The sequence below is a fragment of the Eufriesea mexicana genome, unplaced genomic scaffold, assembly GCF_001483705.2.
Source record: "Eufriesea mexicana isolate 0111107269 unplaced genomic scaffold, ASM148370v2 scaffold19034, whole genome shotgun sequence".
NCBI lineage: Eukaryota > Metazoa > Arthropoda > Insecta > Hymenoptera > Apidae > Eufriesea > Eufriesea mexicana.
This window is the reverse complement of record NW_016926279.1, coordinates 72,459-95,963: the sequence shown is the minus strand read 5'-3', so window position 1 is coordinate 95,963 and position 23,505 is coordinate 72,459. Positions and strand designations below refer to the sequence as shown.

General features: G+C 50.0%; 1 protein-coding gene across 3 annotated transcripts in view; it reads left to right on the top strand.

Moving 5' to 3' along the window:
- Positions 1-23,505, top strand: part of Shal (potassium voltage-gated channel protein Shal) — a 119,067-nt gene extending 95,562 nt beyond the window's left edge. The window contains exons 5-7 of one of the 3 annotated variants that reach the window (XM_017909626.1): positions 10,124-10,207; positions 16,262-16,537; positions 21,568-23,505. In XM_017909626.1, coding sequence (XP_017765115.1) covers positions 10,124-10,207; positions 16,262-16,405 — 228 coding nt within the window. In that variant the 3' untranslated portion in view covers positions 16,406-16,537; positions 21,568-23,505. Of the gene's footprint in view, positions 1-8,745; positions 8,972-10,123; positions 10,208-16,261; positions 16,538-21,567 lie in introns of those variants that run through there. The other 2 variants (XM_017909624.1, XM_017909625.1) reach the window with 2 other exon arrangements.

Sequence of the window (23,505 nt, the reverse complement as noted above, 5' to 3'; positions counted from 1 at the left end):
CCTCGCCAATTCTCGTTCATACTTCTCGAGGATCGAATAGTTTCCTATACGATGTCGTTGCGTGTGCTGCTGTCTAAACAGCCTGTGTTACCAGGTACGCTTCGAGCAACGCTAACAGTACAGAAACCGTCCTTGTCGCAATCAAAAGATATTCGTAAGTTCCACTCGTTACCGCTTTCTTGGCGTTCATTTCCACCCCTGTTCGGTGAATTGCTCAAGTTACACGTGTGCAGTTTTACGATGCATAAGTGGTGATCGCGTTTGCCCGTAGACACCGTCACTACCGCCTAGAGTTATTCGGTTAATAGAAACTTTGTCGCTTGTCGTGCGAAAAATTGCTCGATGTTCGAGAAGTATAGGGGATACAGCACGACCGATCATTTTTCCAGGGACTCCCGATCGAGTGTCCGTTCGATACACTCGGGAGGAAGAAAGTAGGGAAGAAATTTCGCTCGATTCGAAGGTAGCGTCCTCGTATTCGAGCACTCTGTACAGAGTTCGACGTTTCGCTTTAGCGGTTCGCGAAGTTAGCCAGCCCTTAATCGAGCCGAGGACGAGGCGTTTTAGGTAAGATAGCACGTTTTGCCACACATTCCAGCGATCTGTCAGCGTTTCTTCTTCCGATAGAGCGCGCGCCTCGGCGCGACAGGAAGAAATCGAAGATCCTTTAACGAGGCGATAAATCCGAAGGAAATAAAGAAATTGAGATTTTTTAATCCACCCGCGTCCTTTCGACCCTCCAACTTTGCTGTAACTTAGGAAACTTGGATAACTCGTTACCTTCGTCCTCCATAGGGACTCGATCTCGATAGATCGAACCCATTTCGCTGTCGAAATCGAGAAAGTAACTCTCGCGAAACTGCGATTGTCGGGACCCGTCCTGGCCGTGTGAAATCTTCGGGACAAGAAGGAAGGAATCGAAAGATGAATTTTTCTTTCCACGACTATTTCTCACCACTTTTCAACTCTTCTTAATTTTCAGCGATACTTTCGTCGCTTGTGAAATTTTGGCATCATATTCTGTCAGGAAATTCTGTCAGGAATTTCTCTCAGGGAATTTTTGTCAGAGAATTCTGCCAGGAAATTCTATCAAAATATTTTGTCAGAAAATTCTGTCAGGAATTTCTCTCAGGGAATTTTTGTCAGAGAATTCTGCCAGGAAATTCTATCAGAAAATTTTGTCAGAAAATTCTGTCAGGAAATTCTGTCAGAAAATTCTGTCAGGAATTTCTGTCAGGAATCTCTGTCAGAAAATTCTATCAGGGATTTTTGTCAGGGATTTTTGTCAGGGATTTCTGTCAGGGAATTCTGTCAAGGAGTTCTATCAAGAACTTCTATCAAGAATTTCTGTCAGGGAATTCTGTCAGAAAATTCTGTCAGGAAATTCTGACAGGAATTTCTGTCAGGAATCTGTCAGAAAATTCTGTCAGGGATTTTTGCCAGGGATTTCTGTGAGGGAATTCTGTCAGGAATTTCTGTCAGGAAATTCTGTCACGTAATTCTCGCTAAACTGTTGGGAATGACGCACATGCACGCCTGCACGGATCGCGTTTCCCGTTTCACGAGCGCACCACCGGTTCTCCACGAGAGGTATTCTTCCCGGTGAAGATCGAGACGTCGATCTTTCGGTGAGAGAACGTCGATGACGTTTTCTCCGTCGTTTCCTTCCGTTTCACGCGTATTGTTCGTGCAGGTGGGCAGCAGACAGATCCGTTTCGAGATTCGGCATACCGCGACGCTGCAGACGTTCGACGAATCTCACGACTCCTGCCCGGAGCAGAAGTCCTGAACGCGATCCCGGCTGGATCTTGGATCGTCGTGAATCGCGTTCCGAGAAGCCAGTTAGGCGAACGCTGTTGGATATTCATTACGAGTGTACAGTCATCCTTGCACGATTATCGACTAGAAAATTGTACGGCAACGTGTGTCGCCTTGACCTTAGGGACAGCCAGTAGGTATACGCGTACACGTCTCGCTGTGTACACACGTACCTCTGTCATACACACACGTACGTATGATATGCATACCTGTATAATACCCACATGTGCTCGTCCATGTATACGTGTATACACGTGTCGTGTATCGGTTGGCACGGAGGTGCAAGGGTCGAGGGTTCGAGGTCTCCTCGAGCCTTTCCTACCGGACAGAAGACACCCTGCTGAGTTTCACGCCTGGATCATTTGCCACGTACGTTGTCCGACAAGCATTCGATCTAACCCAGATACCGGAGGAACGCTCGTAAAACGTAATAGATTTTTTTCTCCCGAATGATTACGTCCTTTCAAGCCCGGTGACATCGTGCACGGAGTTATTAACGAAGGCGTAGTAGGGCTCTCCGTGCTAATGCCTTTCGATAACTGCCTCTGCAGCAGTTAATCGGGACACGTCGACCGATTGAAATAGAACGGCACTCTCGAATTCGGGCTAAAAGTGACGATGATGGATGAAAGCATCGAAGGGTTGTCGGACAATGTGGACACCTGTGAAGTACCGATGTGTCGTCGCGCTTCTTCACCAACTAGTCGCACACCTGCTCACTCGCCGTCTCGTTTATTCAGGCTCGTAGACATCTCGTTAGTTACATTCGCCGACGTCGTTGGTTCAGAATAGGAATCTCTGAATGGTATCTCAAAGGTACGTCGATCTCTCTGGCGCGTATATAGATGCAGGCTTCACTTTCGACTCCTCCTGCCTTTTCTTTTTGCTCGTTCAACTCCGCTCCAAGCTGTGTGGAGCTCGGCTGAATTTTCGTCAAGCGGAAAACTCGAAGAGCTTCCGGCTTAACGACTTCTCGCGAAAATCTTGGAGGACATTTCCCGAGGGTACCGGTGTCGTTTCATGGCGCATCCGAGGGCTGCGACCGGGATCCAGAGGAAACTTCCGTCGACTCGAGTCACTCGACTCGGGCGCGATCGGGTCGTGGCAGAGTCAAATTTTTCTTTCCAGTCGCACGTGTGAACTTTCCTCGAGTTGCCACGTCGTTCAGCCGCTTTTTCCTTCTTCCGGTGCACGCCGCCACTGCACTCGAGCGCGCGTCGTCGCGTGCTATAGTGCGTCGCGTGGCTGCTTCACAATGAGCGACGAGTGGCAAAAACGATCAGCGATTCTCGCGTGTTTCTGCACCCACTGAGGAAATGCTTTTTTCACGTCTACGCGCTTTCCTCGTTACCTCTCTTTTCTTCTGACTCGTATTTAATTGCGAGTCTCGGATCTTACGTCCGCATTTAGGCTTATCCTGTCACGCCTCCTTGTTACGCGTCGAACATCCTCATTGTTCTCGATTATTGACCTTAAGCTTACCAAGCCCGCGTCTTTTGTCTCAGCGCCTGTCTCGCGCATCGCGACACCGTTCTATGCAAATTCGGTGATCTATCGTTTCATCTGGTTCACTGACTTTCAATGCAATTCACGTCGCGTCTCATTTTGGACGAGATCCCGCTACTTTTTACCAACTTTCTAGATTTACTTGGATGTCCCCCGTTCTTCCGACAATTTTTATCCGATAGTACGTATAAAATTATCGCTGACTCGATGCCATCTTTAATTTATTTCCATAGAATCTTCTTCGTGACATTAACCGACAAATTTGTCGAATTTTTATCCTTTCTAAACCGAACCCTCCAGTTTGTACGATATTAAATTCATTTGTACAAATGCCTGTTCATCCTAGATACCAATTTTCTTCAAACATATCGTAACCCCGGAATTACAGTCACAGCCTCTTGGGGTGCCCCGTAAAAGGGTGGTTCCGAAGGAAGCAGGGAGCACGGTTATGCCACGTGTTCGCATGCGCGCGAATCGTCGTGTGCTCGATAAATCTGGAACAGCCGTTAACCGCTGGGTGTCGACAATTAGAACCGCTTAGACTCGCATAAACGTCGCCGGTTTCCGGTGGCCATCGATTTATGCGTCGCGATGAGCTTCCGCCCTGCCTTCCAACGAGAGCTGCGTCGACGCGGAGGCTCCTCCGCGCGAAATCTCGCCTGCGAATCCTCGCTCGCAACAGCTGACGCTCCTGCGAAATTTTCCGACCTCCACGGACGATGTTATATATCACGGTTACGCCAGCTCATTTCCCACACAGCTCCTCCATTTCCAGTCGACCGTAGGTAGCTACACGCCAGACTCGAGAGTCTTTTAATCTCCGTCGCGATCTCGCAGGACCGGAGCTGCAGATGCTAGAGACGAATATATGGCCCGTGATATTAAAGCTCCGCCATTCCCTTGGTCTATTCTCGTTTGCCCTAGCACGGTTCAACGTTTCCAGCTTTCTTCCACGCTCTTACACGCGTTATCGGATAACATCTCGCTAATTACCGCTGTAGTCCTCCTTTTACACGCGGAGATTAATCGGTACAGCGTACCCGTCAAAGGGAAAATGGATATCATCGATTCAGATGGATCGCATCTCGCGTCTGTCTCGATTTAAACGGTTGTTGCTTAGTCGCTGTTCGTTCGGATCAGGGAAATTGCTAGATCGGCCGAGATCAGCTGGCTTAGTCCTCTTCTAGCGACTACGTTTCCCACGAAGCGACGTCGTCTCTCCAAGGATGGTAGAGAGATGGTATGGTGGTAGAGGTATGGAGGACGAGGTTGGTGGAAACGTGGTCGAAAGCCGTGGGAAACGTCAGCCGAATGTTGGAATCGCGTTGCTTGGAACGAATCCATCGACGTCCACCGTGGTGTTCACCCTGCGCTCGCTCCCCCAGTGGCTCGTTGTCAGTTCCGTTACCGAACGTTGCTTGATGGAAAGCTCAGAAAGACACGAGATGAAAAGGGAAAAGAAAGAATAATTGTCACCGAGCGCGGACGCGATCACGCCGCGTCGAATTAATTGCCCCCATAATTGCGTATTATAATATAACACGAGTTGCTTTCATGAATAACGCATAGCCGAAGGAACACCGGAAGCCTGTAGTGGAGCATCCACTTCAGATCAGCCAGGCAAGAGAAAATTGAATCTTAAGTATCCGTCTGAAAAGCTCCGTCAATTCACTTTTGCCGTCGGCCCAGTAACGAGCACCATCTTTTCGACACTTCTCCTTACACCCTCCGAGTATCCACACACTGTGTCCGTCCTCTTCAACCCCGTTCGCGTCCCGACCCACCCCTTTCTTTCTCAACGAAACGACTACGGTGAATTTTTCGACTCCGATTGCTACCGATCCATGGAACCGAGCGGTCCAAACGTCGTGGGGGTGCAAACGATATTTTCTCGTCGGTCGTAACGACGAAAGAGCATCCGTGGACTTTGCTCTAAACTCGAGGAAGCATCGAGTGCCATTTGATTGGTCGAAGGGTACCGAAGAGAGGCACTCCGGTAGATTAAGATTTAGCAGGTCGGAGCGGGATATCGTGGGCGTCGTCGATATTTTTGAGAAGCTCCTAGCTTGAAAAAGTGTCGGTTGCACCTTGCACGGTATTCAGGCCACTCGACTTCTATTTTGGGTGTTGATGTTGGCTATTGTCCCGCCCCCTCAAAGTTTTGCTCCACTTAATCGTTATTGGAAATTGATTGGTCCGTTATATATGACACTCTATATATACCATATAGCTGGTTCGATTAAATATATTGTATATAATGTACGTGGATCATGTCACCTGTGTATATTTTATTGAGTCGTTCAAGGGTACGAAGCGGGACTTACCGCGCGGACAAGTCCGTCCCGGAGGAAGGGCCCGATCGGATACACCGACAATCCGTACAGACATCGTACAGACCCGCGTCCAACGCGTGAATCGAGTCCCAAACTCGCGGACAGGTCGCCATTGATAACGCCGTTTAACCTTTCATCCCATGGAACCGCGATAAATCTCGTTGTCCCGATGTCGAGCGATGTCTGTACCGAAAGGGTCAATTCGGTGAATGAAAAGCCGCGTTACCCCCCTCTGGCAAAGCCCGGTTCTTCGCGTTATTAAGCAAACGAGCTCGACGAATCGCGAACAATGCAGCCGCGAATGACAAATCATCGCCGCTATTTCCCTCTTTTCGCGGTAGAAACGAGCGTCGTCAGGCAGAGAATCGAGATTTTCTCGCGGGTTACATTAATCACGCGAACCGTTTCGGCCTGTTCGAGCTCCTCGCTTGCCCCGCGACCACGGCAAGAAAATTAATCAGAAATTAGTCGGCACGCAACCTGTCGGTCGCGCGTCGATTACGGCCGGTCGGTACAATGATTAATCGAGCGTGGATCGAAGTGGGTCCCGCGAAAGGACCAGCAGCTTTCGCGATTACGTATTTTCAATCGGCTGCTGGCTCGTAATTATCGAACGCCGAGCGTGTCCATCCGCCCTCTGCCTCTGCTCGGTATCGGTGTCGGTCCCAGCGTCGTTAAATTAATTATCGTTCAACAGGTAAGTCGTCCGGTGGATAACCGGCTGTAAACGTCGCGACGATACAGGCTGTCGTTTGTCAATTTTTACGACCGGCGGTTGCATCCCGCCGTTAATTGCTCAACGCCGCCGGAATCGTCGGATATTAACGTAACGCGCGGTGTTTCGCGATAACGCTTCACGGACGTGCGTCGGAGATACCATCGGCCGGCAGTTTTACGACGTCGTAATAAATCGGGACGTCGGGAGGGAAATTCGTTTCGTAAGATTGAAAATTACGGGGGGATTTAATTCGTCGAAACGCGAGAACGTCGCGACGTCCGTAACGCGTCATCGTCGCGACGCGCGAACGATCCTCCGGGTTACGATCGAACGACACCGTTCGTCGGCAATACGGAAACATCTGGTGAAACGTTGATACTAAATCCTGTTACGCGAGAGTTCCGTCCGGGTGATCGAAATGCTCCCCTTTCTAAAATCATCCCCTATCGAACCGTCGCAAATGCCACGCGGTACAATGTAAATATGTCTGTACATTTTGTAACATAAACACACTGTCGGCACCTGTTGTGTGTGGTTCGTCCCGTAGAAACAGTTCTCGTCCGTTTAAGGTAAGACCCAAAATGAAAAGGAACGTCAAATCTGTTACTTGTCTGTCTCTTTTGTTTCCATTTTTTTTCTCTTTTTTTTCACTCTCTTTGATCGCTCCCCGATATATGAAAGCCTGCTAGTTCAGATTAGTGATACTTTTTGGGAAATGTTGTTACGATCGAATTACTATTTCTTCTCGTTATCTTGGCACTTCTCCTCTCACACACCTCTGTGCTACTCGCATACGTTACGTATTATGCCTCTCTCTCTGTTTCTTGGACTGTTTGAATGCGAACCTCTTCACGATTTTCAGACACGATTTCGCGCTCCGCGGATTGTTGGAGCGCCTCCCCCAGTCAACCCGAACCACTCTACTTTTCTTTTCTTCCGACCGAGGATCGCTCGCGAAGGGACGGGGGCGAAGCGACCACGCTGAAATTCGTTCGCTCGCCTCCTCCCTCCGAGCCTCCGGTTCCTCGATGACACTTGCCCCCCCCCGGTTACCCTCGTGACAGAGTGTCGCTGAACTCGCGACCGATTAATTAGCGACTACTCGAACACGCGACTTTCCGCGAAACTGCATGGAAATCAGCCGAGTATGTTGTTCCCCGTACGCCACGATGGCTCGTCCCTCGATCGACCTAACGCCGATCGCGTTTCTCGATCGATCGCGAGCCACCCACCTCTAATCACTCTATTTTCTTTCAGCGAAACTAATAGTCGTCGAGCTATCTTGAGACGTTTCGCTTTCGTCCAACGAGAACTCCGCTCCGTTCCGCGTTACCTTTCTCTCCCAGACATCCATGAGAGTCGACAACGCGACCGCGACGACCGATTTCTACCTCGCGAGTGACCCAACCTCTCTGACCATTTTCTACCGATTTGCTCGTTGTCGTTCTTGCCAGGGAAAATTCGAATCCGGCCGTATAACCGGTTTGTACACCGCGACTAAGCGTTTCGCCGATCCCAGCAGCACGGGCCGGAAACGCGTCCATTAAACGCGATGTCGCGGTCCGAAAATCCGGCTCGACCCCGTTTTATCACGGACGCGTTCGAACGTTCGGGAAATCGGGTCGGGTCCGCGGCTGGCTGCCACGCGGACTAATTAAATTTAATTAAACCCGACGATTAAGTCCGACTCGCTGGTTCCGCGCGCCGAAATTAACGGCGACGAATACCCGGCAGGGGTATGACGATCGATGCCTCGATCGTCGACTCTAGATAGAGAGCTAGTCGGTTAGCGCTTCCGTAGACAGAGCTTGTAGTCGATCGCGAGAACAACGAGACGGGACTCGCGCGAGCTTTCGTTCTTGGACGACAGGAAACGCGACGGGCGAAGCTCTTTTCTCGCATAATTAGGCGACTAGAGTCGATACGCACGCGGGTGATCGTGCCACACAAGCCACCCCCTAATTCTTGTCAATTAAGCTGGAGCCTTCGAAACGGCGCGTATCGTCCCTTCTCGTAAAGTCTGGTTTAGTTAGATGGTAATAGGGTGTTCGTGTAGATCTAGCCTCGGTGCTCTTAGATGGGGAGCGTAGGGAAGAGGGTACGAGCTGGTGTAGAGTCAGGGGGTTGCTCTAGATCGGCGATCCACGATTTCTTTTAAAGTCCGCCCTGCCTCGCAAGGACGAGGAAGCCGATCGAGAGTCCGGGAATGTCGATCGGGGATAAGAATACGTGCCTTCTGACGACCACCGTGCTTGTCAGAGCGTCACGACTAGAGATAATCCGTAGAGGTCTATGTAGAAACACAGACTCTTTAGGGTAGGTGAGCTTAGCGTGCAACAATGTAGTGTGTGCTTGTGGTGTGGATTTCAGCAGGCGTACAGTCAGTACATCCCAGCGACAAGGGCCCAAGTATCGGGTGCCCAAGGGGGGCAGACCGGGGCTGCGATGGACGGGACTTACCTCGTCGAGGCCTCGTTCTGAGGGGCCTGACTCGCTTAGCCAGTAAAGCCTAGTAAAGCACGCTAAACTACAGATCCCAGTAAATCCGAGGCAAAAATTACAGTTTAAAAAAAAAAAAAACGTAAAAAACCAGATAGAACAGAACACTAGAACAGAGTAAATAATTAATAGAAAAAAAAAGAATAATAATAATAGTAATAATAATAATAAAAAAAAAATGAGATAAAGAGAAGTCGAACGAAAGTCGAGAACGAATAAGCGAAAAATATTCGAACGAGCACGGATACACGTTCGAATCGGTGTTTAGAGGCCGAGCACTCGAGTGCGTTTGGAGAAGGAAAGGTAACACGAGATATATACGATACGTTTACAGACAGATTTCGAGCCGGTCGACGCATAGAGAACACTCGAACGAGATGATTTTCAGAGAACGGAACAAACGAGTGTAGAGAAATGGACATATGGAGGAAACATCAGTCGAGAACAGGCAACCGATAGAGAAAAGAAATAATAAAATAACTGACACAAGACACACACAGCGATAATAAACTGTACACAGATGTAAATCAATCAAATTCTTCTATTTCCTCATTTCCGTGCCCACCCGTTCATCGACGACCGACCAACCACCTTGCGATCCACGTTGGACAACGGACACCAACGATGACGTCGCATCGTCCGCCCATCATCGTTATCGTCATCACACGGCCGTCATCGTCTCCTTCACCGGCCATCACCGTGAAAATAATCGTCCCGTTGTCTCATCCCGCTTGCTACGAATCGGCATCTTTCTCTCTTCGCATCCTCTCCGTTCATCATCCGCTCGTTCTCCACCCATGGACACGAAACGAATTTTTAACGAATCACATGCGTGAACGAAAATCAACGCACGTAACGAACGACAAAAAAATAAAAAAAATAAAAAACAAAATACGAAAAATAAAAAAAAAAAAAAAAAAAAATATTACGAACATCGAATAAACAATTCGTCCACGTGAAACTGTGCGAAATTCATAATGAATCCGATGGATCTCTCTCGCGCGCTCTCTCTCTTCTTTTCTCTCTCTTTCACGCTGGGATTTTATGGACGATGTCGAACGAAAAATAAAATATAAACGATAATAACGATAATGACGACGAGAACACGCTAACGATCCGACGATGGAACGGATTTGAAAAATATATCGTGATCGATGGGATGGACGTTAAAAATCATGCGAAAAATAAAACGCATACCGCGGCGTTTTCCACCATGGCCGCCGAAAAATATCGCACGTCCACATTTTAGAGCTTGTCTTATCAGCTCACCTCGAACGAGAGCAAGGATAGAGTGGTGCTCGTATATGAAGACCGTATACAAGTGCGGAAAAAGGTAAAGAAAACCGTGTTACCTGAAACCGTTTTGGATACGATGATAATCGATGTACATTACATACCATGTTATATCGTTTCGTTGCTTTTGTACGCGCGCTCACCGCCCGCGCGTCCCTCGCGAGCAATACGTTTCTGCTTGTATACACGGACGCGAAGCGGGGATCTATAAAACCGATATTCCATTATACACCATTCGCGGTGTCGCAGGACTTTGCCTTCTTCTCGATCGGGACACAAAAAGTGGAGGGAAAAAAGGAGAAAAAGGAAAATAAGGGAGGAAAAAAGATAAGGGGTGGGAAAAATAAGGGATTCCTTATTTTACACGCGTATCTTAGGATTTTTCCAGTCTGCGTCGACGGTCTCTACCTTAAAGTTGCACGAAAGATTTGATCGTCTCTCGGAATCGAACGGGACCCAGTTCCGAATCCTGGAGCCAACGCCATTTTAAGGGATAAGATATATCCCTTAGGCTTCGCGAGCATCGTCCCGTATACAAGCACGCGCATTACACGCGGCAACGAACGCGCGGGATCGCGCGCGCGTACAATCTTCCACGATGTTTATCAAATGTGTATAAGATCTATATATATATATACATATACATATACATATACTATTGTGTGGCCGTTGGGAGAATATGAGGCAGCTTTTCTTGTCCTTCGACGGAAGGATCAGGACGAAGGACACACGAAGGCCTCCCCATGCATCCCCTTGGTGGTCGAGAATTATATCGTGTCGCGTGGCTGATCCCTGGATTGGCTTCTGGGTGTCTGCTTTTCCCGAAAAACATTTTCTTCCTCCGCTTCTTCCCGTCGCGACCTCCTCCGCCACCCTCTCCCCTACGCTCCTCCCGATCGAACCACGTATACAAACACACATCTCGACCGTCGTCTTTCAGTTTTCCCATTTCTCGACTCTCGTACCTCGTTACTTTCTTTGCGTCTTTCCTCCGTCTTCACGGACTCGTACCTCTCGTTTCTAGCTCGCATCCTGGCTTCCACCAGCGTTTCTACTTTCCCTTTCTCTCGCGATCGTCCTGCCGATAAACCCTTCTGGCATGATGCCTACTCGAACCCGTCGTGTTGCGGCTGACTCTTGATCTGGCTTCTGATTTATGCATCTCTCTGGTGATCCAGCTACGCTTCTTCGCTTCCCTCGTTGGTTCTCCCATCTGTCTGCATCCAAACAGATCTCCACGCTCCTCCGGTTTATCCGCCCTCTCAGCCCAACCCTCGCGGCTTTAAATCCGCTGCTAGCTCCAGTTTCTTTTACTTTAGCGAGCTTTCCATCGCGGCTAGGTTGCCACGAATTAAATCTCCGCCCCGGGGCTCAGCGGAGAGAAAGAGAGAGCGAGCTAGGCAAAGATACTCTATGGTACCTGGGCACTTAGGAAGCGTTCACGAGGCAAAGACGAATCCGTCCACGGATCAGGGTAAACTCAGGGAAGATTATGTACGGCTCCAGCGAAGCAGGTTTCTGCGCGCTTTTCACGCCTCGGTGCTTTTCTTTCGGCCACGTCCGCCATTCGTCCCGTTCCCTTTCTTCGTCGTCTGTGTCCAGCTGTAGTCCGGTTACCGAGGCTTTCACGGGGATGGAAAAAAGCAAGGGGTGCGCGACAAAAGGCCCGTGACGACCAGATACGTCGCCACCTCCCGGTTCCTCCGCGTCGCTACGCCCGTGTTTCACAGGGGTTGACGAGCCCCTGCTTTTCGTCCTTGACACGTGGCTCGCTGTTGGTTAAATGGAAAACCAGCGCAGATGGTATCGATACGATAGGACGTCGCTTGTCGTCGTTAATTGGTTAATTCTCTGGCCCGGTTTGATTTTCGTCCACGGGTTTGGGACCAAATTTAGGGTTAGGGTTTAACGCTGCAAGTGCCATCCTGTCGTTTCTGAACATTTTATTCTCTTAATATAATAACCTCGTATTATATTAATACCTATTAATTATCAGTGTACCGCGTTAATTATTACTAGACGTATTCGCGATATTATAGGTAATTGTAGCGTTGGGCACATAGAGCGAGCTACGTAAGTGACTGGAAATTTCCGACGTGCAAATTTAATCTTCGAGCCCCACCCTTGAGTCGCTTCGGGTCCCGCCATCTTTCCACCTTCGTTCACTTTTATCCACGTGCCGCATTCACGGAAAGTTCCGTTTCCGTTTCGAGATTTTTAGCACCAGCGAGCCTTAAAGTCGGCTGATTTATTTCACGATCGAGCTCCCTTTAAAGTCCCCGCGATGCGTACTAATGGCCCCGAGCTGCTTTAATAAGCGAGCCGTCTCATCCGCGCCTCATGGCAACCGATGATTAATGTACCCGGCTAAGGGAAGACGTCGGACGAAATTCGCTCCGATCCTTTCACGCCCTCCTAATGCGTTTCCCTTGTATTGTGCTAATGCCACGCGACCCTGGGCAAACGTGCGCATCGCGTGTACGTGGCTGCATCATGGCCGCTCGATTTTTCCGATCCCGGAAGCTCCTTCGTGACGAGAAGCTCGTACAGAGACTCGTCGGTGCATCGTTGCGTGGAAATTTCATTATTTCCCACTCTTCCGTCCGCGATTTTATATCTCCGTCATTCCCTCGTCGTAAATAACAACGGGAGTATTACGATCTCCGCGTTATTCCGCCAAACGATGCCTTTTTATTCCCATTCGGGGAATGCGAATTTTCGCGGGACGATTCTCGGTGTAGCAGCGTATCTCGTTGAATTTCCTCGGTCGTGGTATCGCGCCAATCCTGTCATTCGGCCCCCAGAAAGTCAGCCGTGGCGAACAAAGCGACGCGTTAGTTGGTCGGTATCTTTTTGTCCCTGCCCCGTCGCGAGACTGCGTGAACTCACTCGCGCCACCTAGGTCTAGCAGCGCGATCAATCGCGACGAACTCTGGCCGCCGCAACCGAAATAACGCGTTCACGGGCCACCGAAAGAGAACAACACGCGTATCTCGTGCGTCACGGGCTAAAGGAAGCAACGTAACCCTTTTGTTAAAGCTCGTTCACGCAAGGAATTCGCGTTTTCCTTGTCACCGTCAGGGACTTCTTGTCAATCTCGGTTCGTTACATTTTCCGCGGCCCGAGTCGGTTTACGTGTCATCGGTGTACGTTGAATGCTCCGGTTCGCTGTCTTCCTTTACGGTTATTCGCGAGTGTGGCTATAAATAGACGTTAAGCTCGACGTTGAGTCAGTCGGAATGTCATTAGCGTTGACGGTGTATGACGGTGAACGTTACGCGACGCTTCGTACACCGAGACACCGTTGATATAAAGTTCCTGTCACGTGACGTTACACGGAAATTCCCGACTGTCGTTAGCGCCATCTATCTAGCCCTGACACTATCTACGTACGCTTCCATCTGGTTATTACCTAAAACGCGAGCCGGTGGTAACGATAAACCGACCTGGCGTGAACGAGCCTTAAATCCAAGCTGCACACCGGCGCAGCTGCGTCGCAGACGGCGTGTAGACAGGAAGAACGAACATCGCGGACAGGCCGGTTGAAAAGGATTAACGACGCTCGTCGAACGACGTCGGGAACGACGTCGAGGAACACGTCGACGATCGCGTCGGCTCGCACGAATGTGCAACGGAGAGAACGAACCGCATTGCGGTGCACGGATGCAGTCGGCGATTTTTCCCCGGGAAATCCGACGGTTCGTGCATGCAGCCGTCGACGCGTACCCGTTCTCGTCTCTTTTTCACCTCTGTCCCCGTTTCTTCTTTTTTTCTTTTTTTATTTGCGTACAGCTGCGAGCGAATCTGGTCTGGTTAATGGGCCACGCAAGCTTCCGTAGGATTTTCAGATTATCGTTGAACACATCGAAGAAGCCGTCTTCTCTTATCGCTCGTCGGGCTAAATGCCTGCTCGGAGGCAGATGACGGATTCTATGGTACCCGGTCCGGGATTAGCGTCTCTGGCGTTTGCTCTGGCGTTTGCTCCGCGGCCATGTAAATTTCCAAGTTTCGCCGAAGATCGGACACCATAGACGAATCCGTCGTTCGCATTATGGCCGACGATTTATCGTTGGCCGCCATTTTTCCTCCATTCGTACGCGTACTCGAAACACACCGTGACGTCGGAGGCCACGTTTGCGCGCGAACGCATACGAGACGCTTGACGAGACGTTCGCTTCGATCAGTAAGGGAAATGTGAAAGCGAGCCAACCGATTGCTTCGCTGATAAACAGGTCCGCTTTTATTTTTCGCACACGCCCGAGAAAAATGTTGTGCCGACTCTACCGAGCGCTGTGACGAAGCTTCGACGTATGTACCACATCCTCAGACCAACTTTCAATGCACCTTTATGCAATGCACTGCATCGTGGATGCGTTTCTGTTTGATATCGAGTCGATATACCGGCAACGATTGTTCTTCCAAATCAACTCGACACGATGTTCCTACCTAGTTCGTCGGATGCGACGAAAAGTTGGGGGAAAAAAAGAAAGAAAAATGGAAAAAAGAATAAAAAAAAAAGTAAAATAAAAAAGAATACGAAACGAGAAAAGACGCAAAAGATACGCTAGCACGTGAGTAGATCTGGTATAAAGAGTTCGAATTACCATGTACGAACACAAAGGGGATTCGTTGCGAAACAGAAAACGCGTGGTTCGAATGAACACCGAACGTTGAAACGAACCAAAGTCACAGACGTACTGCAATTAATGGCTTGTCGAAACGATCATTCTTATTGCACCTGGCATGTTTCTTTTTCAATCGATCGTTCCACCATATCTCCATAGCAGCGCACATTCTTTCACATAACACACACAAACACACGGACACACTGTTTCTGTTCACCCAGTTCACCCATAGCCGTTTCTTGTTCTTGCTGTTGTATCGCTGTTACGTTTCCTTTCTTTCGATATTATACTTCATACATATACGTACTATTTTATTGTTGCTCTTGTTAATCTGTATCTCTATGTTGTTACAGTACCGTTGTTCCGCTTTTTCGATCTCTTATTCTTATCGTCGTTTACTTGTCTCTCACTGTATACCTTCTTTTCGCATGAACTTTTCTGTTTCTCTCTGAATTACCTTGCTCGTGGCCCGCGTGCCTCTTTCATTCTACCCCCCTTCCTCTCGACATCTCTCTTCGCTCAAAATCGTCGCGATCTTTAGCATCGCGATGCTCCAAAAATTCGGTCTTCGTGGCGTCGCGGTTACTTCATTTCCTATTCTTTTTTCTTTTTCTTTTTTTTCTTTTTTTTTTATATATATATATATATCTAACGTTCGAAACGCGCGCGCTATAGTTTGCCTGTATATTTTTTTCGTCGACGTCGATCGGAGTAGTTCATCGTTTTGTATACGTCATTCGATGCCACGAGGCGAACGTCACGCGAGATCGCATCTCTCACATTCCATTTCATCCGAAAAAATAAAAAAAAAAAAAAAAAAAAAAAAAAAATAGAAAAATGAAAAAAAAAAAAAGTAGAAAACGATCTGCGAACGATAGCTCTGTTCGGTCTCGAGAGTTCAGAGATCCGAGAGACGCTTGCGTTCTTGTGTCAAGATGTAGAGAGAAACGAGAGAGATAAAAAAATACGAGGGATCACTGTGCTCGAGGAGCTTGCGGGAGAACGCAGACAGAGAGTACACACGGATAAACGTTGGAAAGAGAGAAAGAGAGAAGGAGAGGAGGGGAGGGAGAGAGAGGAGACATAGAGAGTAGTGTAACACGCATTTACGATTATAGTTTCGATTATAGTTGCTCTAGAAACGTAGAAACAAAGGAGTGAACGAGAGAGAGAGAGATGAGAGAGAGAGAGAGAGAGAGAGAGAGTGAGAGAGCGCGGAAGGAAGAGAGAAAGGAAGAGTGCTTTTGGACGAATGGTTGAAAGGGGGAGAGAGAGAGAATGTAAGAGAGAATGAACAGAGAGACTCTTGAAGAGTCGAGGGAAGAATAGAGAAAATGAGAGGGTAGTGTGTGAGAGAGAGAGAGAGAGAGAGAGAGCGAGAGAGGGGGAGAGAAAGGGAGAAAGCAAGAAGTCACACAGATGGACGAAGAATCTAAATTGAAACATATCCGAAATACGAATTGTTCCAGGACCTAAAGAAGCGCGGTTCCCACACCTGTGACATGCAGGCCCTACAGCCACTTCCGGTCCCAACCACCACCACCACCAACACCGCGCCTGCCATGACTACTTCCGGTGGCCAGCCACCGCTTCCGGTATCGGAGACCGCTTGAGTCGATCACCGAGACCAATCACGATCACCATATCCGCTATTATGAACAAAAAATATTCACCTTTAACAAACACCATCACCGTCCTCCTCTTCTACTCGATGAAAGAACAATGGCCGACCGGCCGGAAGAACGGTGAGCCTGCATTCACGATCTTTTAATCGACGGGGGTCTCTACGTGCCTCGTGACCAGCCGGAAGTAGTCCAAAGATCTGAAACAGGTCTTCCGGAACGTCGGCACGGAATTTCGAAGAATCTCATCACGATCGATACCTCGCTTTTAGTATGGCTTATATAAAATACATCTTCGCGATTAGTGTACGAAATACGAGTCGGTGATGCAATTTCGAGACTACTTCCGGCGGTGCACGTCTTCGTCGTTCACTGCTCCTAATCATTACGTTATTTGCAGCTACGATTAACGCTTAGTCACCGGAAGTAGCCTCTCGCAGCCTCGTCGTTCGTCCGCGAACGACGCGGAAAGCACCCGAGTCTCTCGATGGCTACTTTCGCTGACTATCCCCGTTTAACCCGAGCATTCTTCGTCCGTTGAAAAGAGAACAAAAGACAAATAGAGAGAGAAAGCGAGAGAGTGAGAAAACACCGTTCTCTGGATGCGTCTGGCGCGTTTAGAGCGGGTACCTGTGGTTATATCGCCTAGTCGCAGTCGCTCTATTCCCAGCTCTGCTTGCATGCGCTGCAGCGAGGAGCCCCGCAGCATCCGGTGACGCGTCGCGTCGCGACCTAAGTCAGCCGTGTTATTCTCGGTCCTCGGGATCGATCACGGGTTCGAGGCTCGTCTGGATGGTGGCAGGCTTAGCGTCGCGGCTGCGACCAGGATTTAGCGAGGCTCGGCCTCTCTTAAATCTACCGGAAAGTCACCCCCTCCTAGACGTTGATCAAGCTTTATCGCTCTAGCCAGCCTAGAGAGCTTACCGTTTCATTCACGAAGACGCATCGAGGCTCGCTTTTATCGCTGGAGAAACATCGAGATCGTGGTGCTCGACTCTCGTGGAGAACGCTGGCTGAGGACGTGGACGAGGAAATTGAAACGGATCGTTTAAATCTGCGGAGCCACACGCATCGTCGCTGACTTTAAATCCGAACAGATCGATGGACGTTAAGCCGGCAGAGTACCGAGCGGGAATTTCAGAAGCCAGTTTCGCGGTCGAGTAGCGAAGATCGAAAATACGTTTGCAGCGGGCTTCGTGGACATCAGCTCCGCTGTGGCTTTGTAGGTGACCGTGGGTCAACATTAGCGGAGCCTTCGTTAGGACGTTCGGGAAACGGCACAAAGCAGCTTTGAGAGCGGTCGCCGGCTGCAAGTTCCGGCGTTCATTTCGAAGATGAAACCTCCAGCCCGCGTTTATTCAGAGATCAAAATGGCTGGTGGAATTTTGCCTGCCCCGTGTCACTCGTAGCCTCTCTTCGTCGGTGTGTTCCGGTCAAACATTCGCACCTGGACCATTCCGAGATTGCGTTTACCTTAAATTTCGTTAGGTCTGTTTAGTTTTCCCTTTCGATAGCTACCGATCGAGGAATCCTCCCCGACCGATCCTGGGGCAGATCCTGGGACAGATCCTCGTCGATGCAGGGAAATTTACACTCGCGGAGGTCGGAAATTCACGAGTGGAGATCTATCGGGCGGAAACGAGCGCCTCGCCACGGTATATCGCCGAGCCCTCGACTTTTCGTTTAATCGCGTTTACAGCGTAATTCGGGTTGGCCGATAAGCCGTGATTCGACCCGGTTTCCGGTTCGAGCCGGCTGCGAAGTGGATGAATCGGCCAATGATCGATCAGGCAAAGCGCGTTACTCGAATATTGCCGGCGAGAGGGTTCGAGCGGCCGGCTCAAGAGCGACGAGCACACGGAAGGTGGCCCTGATCTCCGAAACGAGGTCGAAGCCAAATTTGCACAAGCCCGGCGCGTCCCTCTTCGCCCTTCTTGCGGCTTCCTGATCCTTCTTCGAATCGCGAAAGCGCTCGAGTCGTGGCCCGAGCTTTCTGCCTTCTTCCCTCGTTTCTTCCCTCGTTTCTTCCCTCGTTTCCTCCCTTGTTTCTTCGCGTAGCAAACCGTTGCGTCGAGTCTTTGTCGAGGGCTCGGTATAATTCATGCGATGTCCCGGGTTGGACGATGGTCGCAAACGCAAACACAGGGACGGACCACGCGCAAGGGGCATTTCGTCGACGAGGGTAAGGTACTCGCGAGCTACACCCTTGGCAAGCTGGAGTAATTTCGAGGCTCTTCAACGTTTTAATTAGGCATAGTCTTGGAGGAGTCCCGCTGGAGGACACTCGTTTACCATTTTTTGACGAACTTCCCGGTGTCGTTCGACAGCGTGGCATTTCAGGGTTCTATAATATCGCGAGAGCACGGTGTGTAAAGACTCGTCCCAGGTTCGTCGGGACATTATTCTTTCAGGAAAATCGAGCCAATCGCGTGACAGGAGTCGTTACCTTCAACGACCATGCGAAACTTCCCGATCGCGATTCGTTGAAATGCTAAATAATAGCAACTATTCCTTTTTTTCTTCAATTTCTCTTCAACTTTGCCCGGCAAAGGCACTCGAAGGTAAACAGGCGCCAGGAATCCAGCTTTAGATATCGACCGGCCGCGCGCGAGACACCGACCGCCGGTCGAGTGTGTTATTTCCATCGGTGGCTTTTCTTCGGCGCTAGCTAAGTTCGTTGTCAGCGGCACGGCTGCTTTCGCGAAAGGCTTCACTTATAGACGGGGACACTCGAGTCGACCAGCCGCTCTCCTTTTTCGTGCTCTCCACTTCACAGGGTTCGGGGCTACGGGATCCGTTTTGCCAGGCCTGTTCTTAGCCCAACAATCGGTTCTTCTTCGTTCGCTCGCTCGTTCGTTCCTCCTTTGCCCTTTTCTTTTCCTCCACGCCGCCGTGACCGAGTTTCAAAGGAGGCCTAGTTCCCGCGCGCGCGCCAACTTCTCAGGCTTCCTGAAACGTCGGGAACAATAAGCTCGAAGCAACGACCGAGAAACGGATCCGAGACACGCGCCTTCTTCCTGTATATACGTACGTTTCTTTCCCTTCTTTTTCCATTTTTATTCTCCCTTTGTTTTTTCGACTCGGACCAAGTGCCTCTGTGTCGTCGTCCGAAAATAGCGGCTCTTTTTATCGCGTGGCTTTTCGAACGGAACGAACAGCGGCAGCTTTTTGGTGGAGTATGAGTTGGGGAATTTCAGGTATTCGACGTAATTTCCTCGAAACACTCGGGTCTAGAATTTTTTAATTATCCGGGATAAGGTGCTCGAGGTTTATTAATCCCTGATAATAGGATTGCCACTCGTGAAAGTCCTCTGAAACTCTACTTGACGCCTCTTTTCATTGCCTCGTCTACACGGAGAATCGCGCTGTAACTAGGCAGCTCAGTGAATCGCGAAATAACGATCTCTGGATCGCAGCTTGTAGGTTGCAAACAGCAAACAGGTTGCCTTAGCTGGCGTCGAAAAGATCACGGGAAGACTGCGTATACTACTCGCAGCCTAACTGAGAAAGTGCACGAACGTCTCGGGATGGGTTAACGAGATTAACACTAGAACTACCGATCTTTGATGGGTATCTAACTATAACTTGCACAAATTATAGTAATTTCAGCGATACGACGAATATGAGTGAATATATTGATTACAGTTCTTTCTTAATACGAGTTGATACCAGGTGTATGTGTTCGGTGATTGCAAAAAGGAAAATTCTGGGACACGTCATTTTGACTGAGTTGGTAGTTCTAGCGTTAACGCGTTAAACGACACGCCGGTTTTACGGGTGTTTTACGTTCCGTTCCATGGTTTGCCGTCACGCGGGCCCTACTGTTCACGCTATAGTTGGCCGTCACGCGGGCCCTCCCGTTCGCGTCACAGTTGGCCGTCACTCGGACCCTACCGCTCACGCCACAATTGTTCGTCACGCGGGCCCTTCCGTTCGCGTCACAACTGGCCGTCACGCGGACCCTGCCGTTCGCGTTACAAATGGCCGTCACGCGGGCCCTGCCGTTCACGTCACAATTGGCCGTCACATGGGCCTTTCCGGGCCATATGGACCGATGAGGCTTTAACGAAAAATCTAGCGTCGGTGCTTAGAGTCCAGCGTGGCGTTTAACGCGTTAAAAAACAAAGCACTCGTTTACTTTACCCTCGAACTCGATTTCTTGGCTCGTGCTTCCTCCGTCCGTTTTCCGGTCGCGCAACAATGCGTGCGTCGCGTTTCAAAGACACGCGAGGCATAGTTCTCTGTGAACTTGGCTGCCTTCCCAAGACCTGCTTGTCCGATCATCGTCTTCCGGGCAAATTCGAAACCTCGAACAGGTCCGCGTGACGATTTTTGTCCCCCTTCTCCGCGCTATTGTAGTCGCGAGACTATAAACGCGTGGCGAGGAGTGGCTGAAAGAGTTGCACGAGGCACGAGCAGTCGCATAAATTCGCTGAAAGACGCGTTTTCCGTGAAACATCGTCTCGCGAATGCTTTGACACGCCTACGAGAACGAGATTTCACGCGTCGCGACGTTTTAATGGTAATCTCGGCGAGATTTCGCGCGACGCTATTCACGAGCGTGGAATTTTTCGCGGAAATGCTTCACGCTCCTCCTTCGCGAAAGGGCTTTCCCGGTTTAGTTTCACGACGACGAAGATTTTCCCCCTCGGCGAGCTCGTTTCGTTACCTTTAGCCTGGCGCATGGTTGAGTAAAAGTGATTGGACCAGCACCAAGTGCCGGGGGGTTCCGTCCAAGTGCTCGTCCCCGCGCTATTTCTCCGCTTTATTACCACGACGAAAATTTCTGCCGCGATTTCGGCCCCCGAGTGTCCGTCGATTTTGCGTCACGGGCGTAGCTGAACGTCCCTTGATTTCTCCGTGTATAATTTATGTACGATTCTATAGCCACCGTGGCGTTCGTTTAACGAACGCGGAGAACCGTGAAGGAGGTCAAAGAGGAAGCATAACTCGCTCCACGATCTCAGTCATAGCTCCATCGTCAAGAGAGAAAGAGAGAGAGAGAGAGAAAGAGAGAGAAAAGAGAGAAATCAGGTAAATGAAAAGATAGTTTCTCGAGCGACGAACCAGCGACAGTCGAGTACCTCGATCGATCTTTCGAACGACTGCATCTCGCGTGCAAAGTCAGTGTAGCAGACCGCTTTTAATTTCAGTAAGGAAAGAGAGACAGACGCGAGATTCGATGGCGCCTCCACTCGCAGGCGCCATGATCTACCGTGAGAGACGGAGAGAGAGAAAGAGAAAGAGAGAAAGAGAGAGAAATTGCAAGGAAGGAAGGAAAGGAAAGGAGAGAAATCGTTCAACGACGATCCACGACGTCCTCGAGGAGGACGGAGGGCCTCTCGTTCTCGAAGAGCAAGGATTGCCCGCGACTCGAAGCTGCACGGAAGCCGGCGACCGGAAGAAGATGCAAAGAAGACGCGAAGAAACCACGAAGAAACCACGAAGAAGAGAACTTCCCGCCGATCATCGAACCCGCAATTCCTCGCGCTTTTCGAGGACGAAGACTCCGCGAATGCACGCACCCGCGCCTGCACGCCACCTTGTTCTTTCTGTTTTCGCTCACGACATACGTGGATCGATGAATTTTAGCCCCGCCTCGAACCGCGCCAGCTGCGCCGCTTTCCGCTCGGGAACGCGAGAAGGAAATCACGGAAGGGGAGGACGCGTAACGCAACCGGATCGGCGTGAAATCCGTCGTCGCCGGTCGAAAACTCGGCTCGTCGATGCGTGCCGCTTCATCCACTCTGCCTCCTGTTCCCGTGTCGGAAAGGAGCTTTTTCAATTCCGAGCCGTCCGGCGGAAAATGCCACGCGACTCGATGATTTCCGGGACAACTGGCGCGCGTTCCAGGACCCTCGTTATTTCCGGGATCCGCGCGTCGATCAATCCGCCCGGGAAACGAGCGTAGTCGCGAGATAGATCGGTCGATCGAGTTTCGTTCGCGTTGTACCGACGAAACCTTCGCCACGTCCTCTTCGCGCTCTTCGAAGCTTGCTGCGCTTCCAAGATGGCGCGACGTCGAGACCCTTCTCCTCGACGCTCGCGACTCGCCGCGCGAAGCAAACGGAAGCGCGGACACTGAGGGGATGAACGACGCGATTGCCGCCATCTTGGACGAGGAGATCCGAGACGAAGGCGTTAATCGTCGCGGATCGTCGCGACTCTTTAGACGGGGCACGTCCCCGCTAGTTATAAGGATACTCGATTTTTAAAATGTCTTCGCGACCGCGAGAGAAATTCGATCGATCCCCGAAAAAGCGGGTTCTCGTAAGGAGTCTCTTAACTCGCTAGGTTTAATTTAGCAAACGATACACTTAAGGGTACGCGAGACGATGACAACGATCGATCGATCAGTCGAGGGGGTTGTAAAGCGGCAGGGAAGGAAGGAGACGGAAGTAAACGGGGAGAAAAAATATCGTAGGTTTACGATGGCGGTCGTAAAACGTCGGCAAGATGAGAGGGGTGGGTTTCCGCGCGGTTCTGGCGCCCCTTGTGAGACTGAGGGATGCGAGAGATCGTAGGGAGGGCGAAATGATCGCGAGCGTTCGTCGGGGACCGCGTACCTCGATACTCTAAATAAAGTAAGATGATGCCCTCGTTCTTTCAAGACTCTTCCACGAGTCCAATTTTCGTTCTTTTTTTCCCTAGATAGTAATTCGTCGATCAAATAGCCGATTAGTGATGGAAAGATCTGTCGCGTGGTCGATCGTGGATCGCGGAGGACCCTCTCTACCGCTTGATTCCAGACGCGTCGGATATCGAATGTTTGGGTGCCATTTTTTCTAATTTTATCGAAATTCGCGATTCGTGGGAAGGATTCGAGAGACGTTGAAAAAGGGAGGATCGAGGGGTCCGCGATCGATCCGCGCTTGCCTGGAGGGACTTTCTTTTGGGCGACAATAGACTACGAGGAATCGGTGTTTTAATTTTCAACGTCGCTGTAAATAATCGTGAAGGCATGGGGGGGGGGGGAGAAATCTCGTGTTGTCTGTAAAATTAACTTTGTAATTAATTGTAAACGATCTAACGGAGCGAAGACGAAGAAACGGAGAGAAAGAAGAGAACAAAAGGCAGAGAAAAGAAAAGAG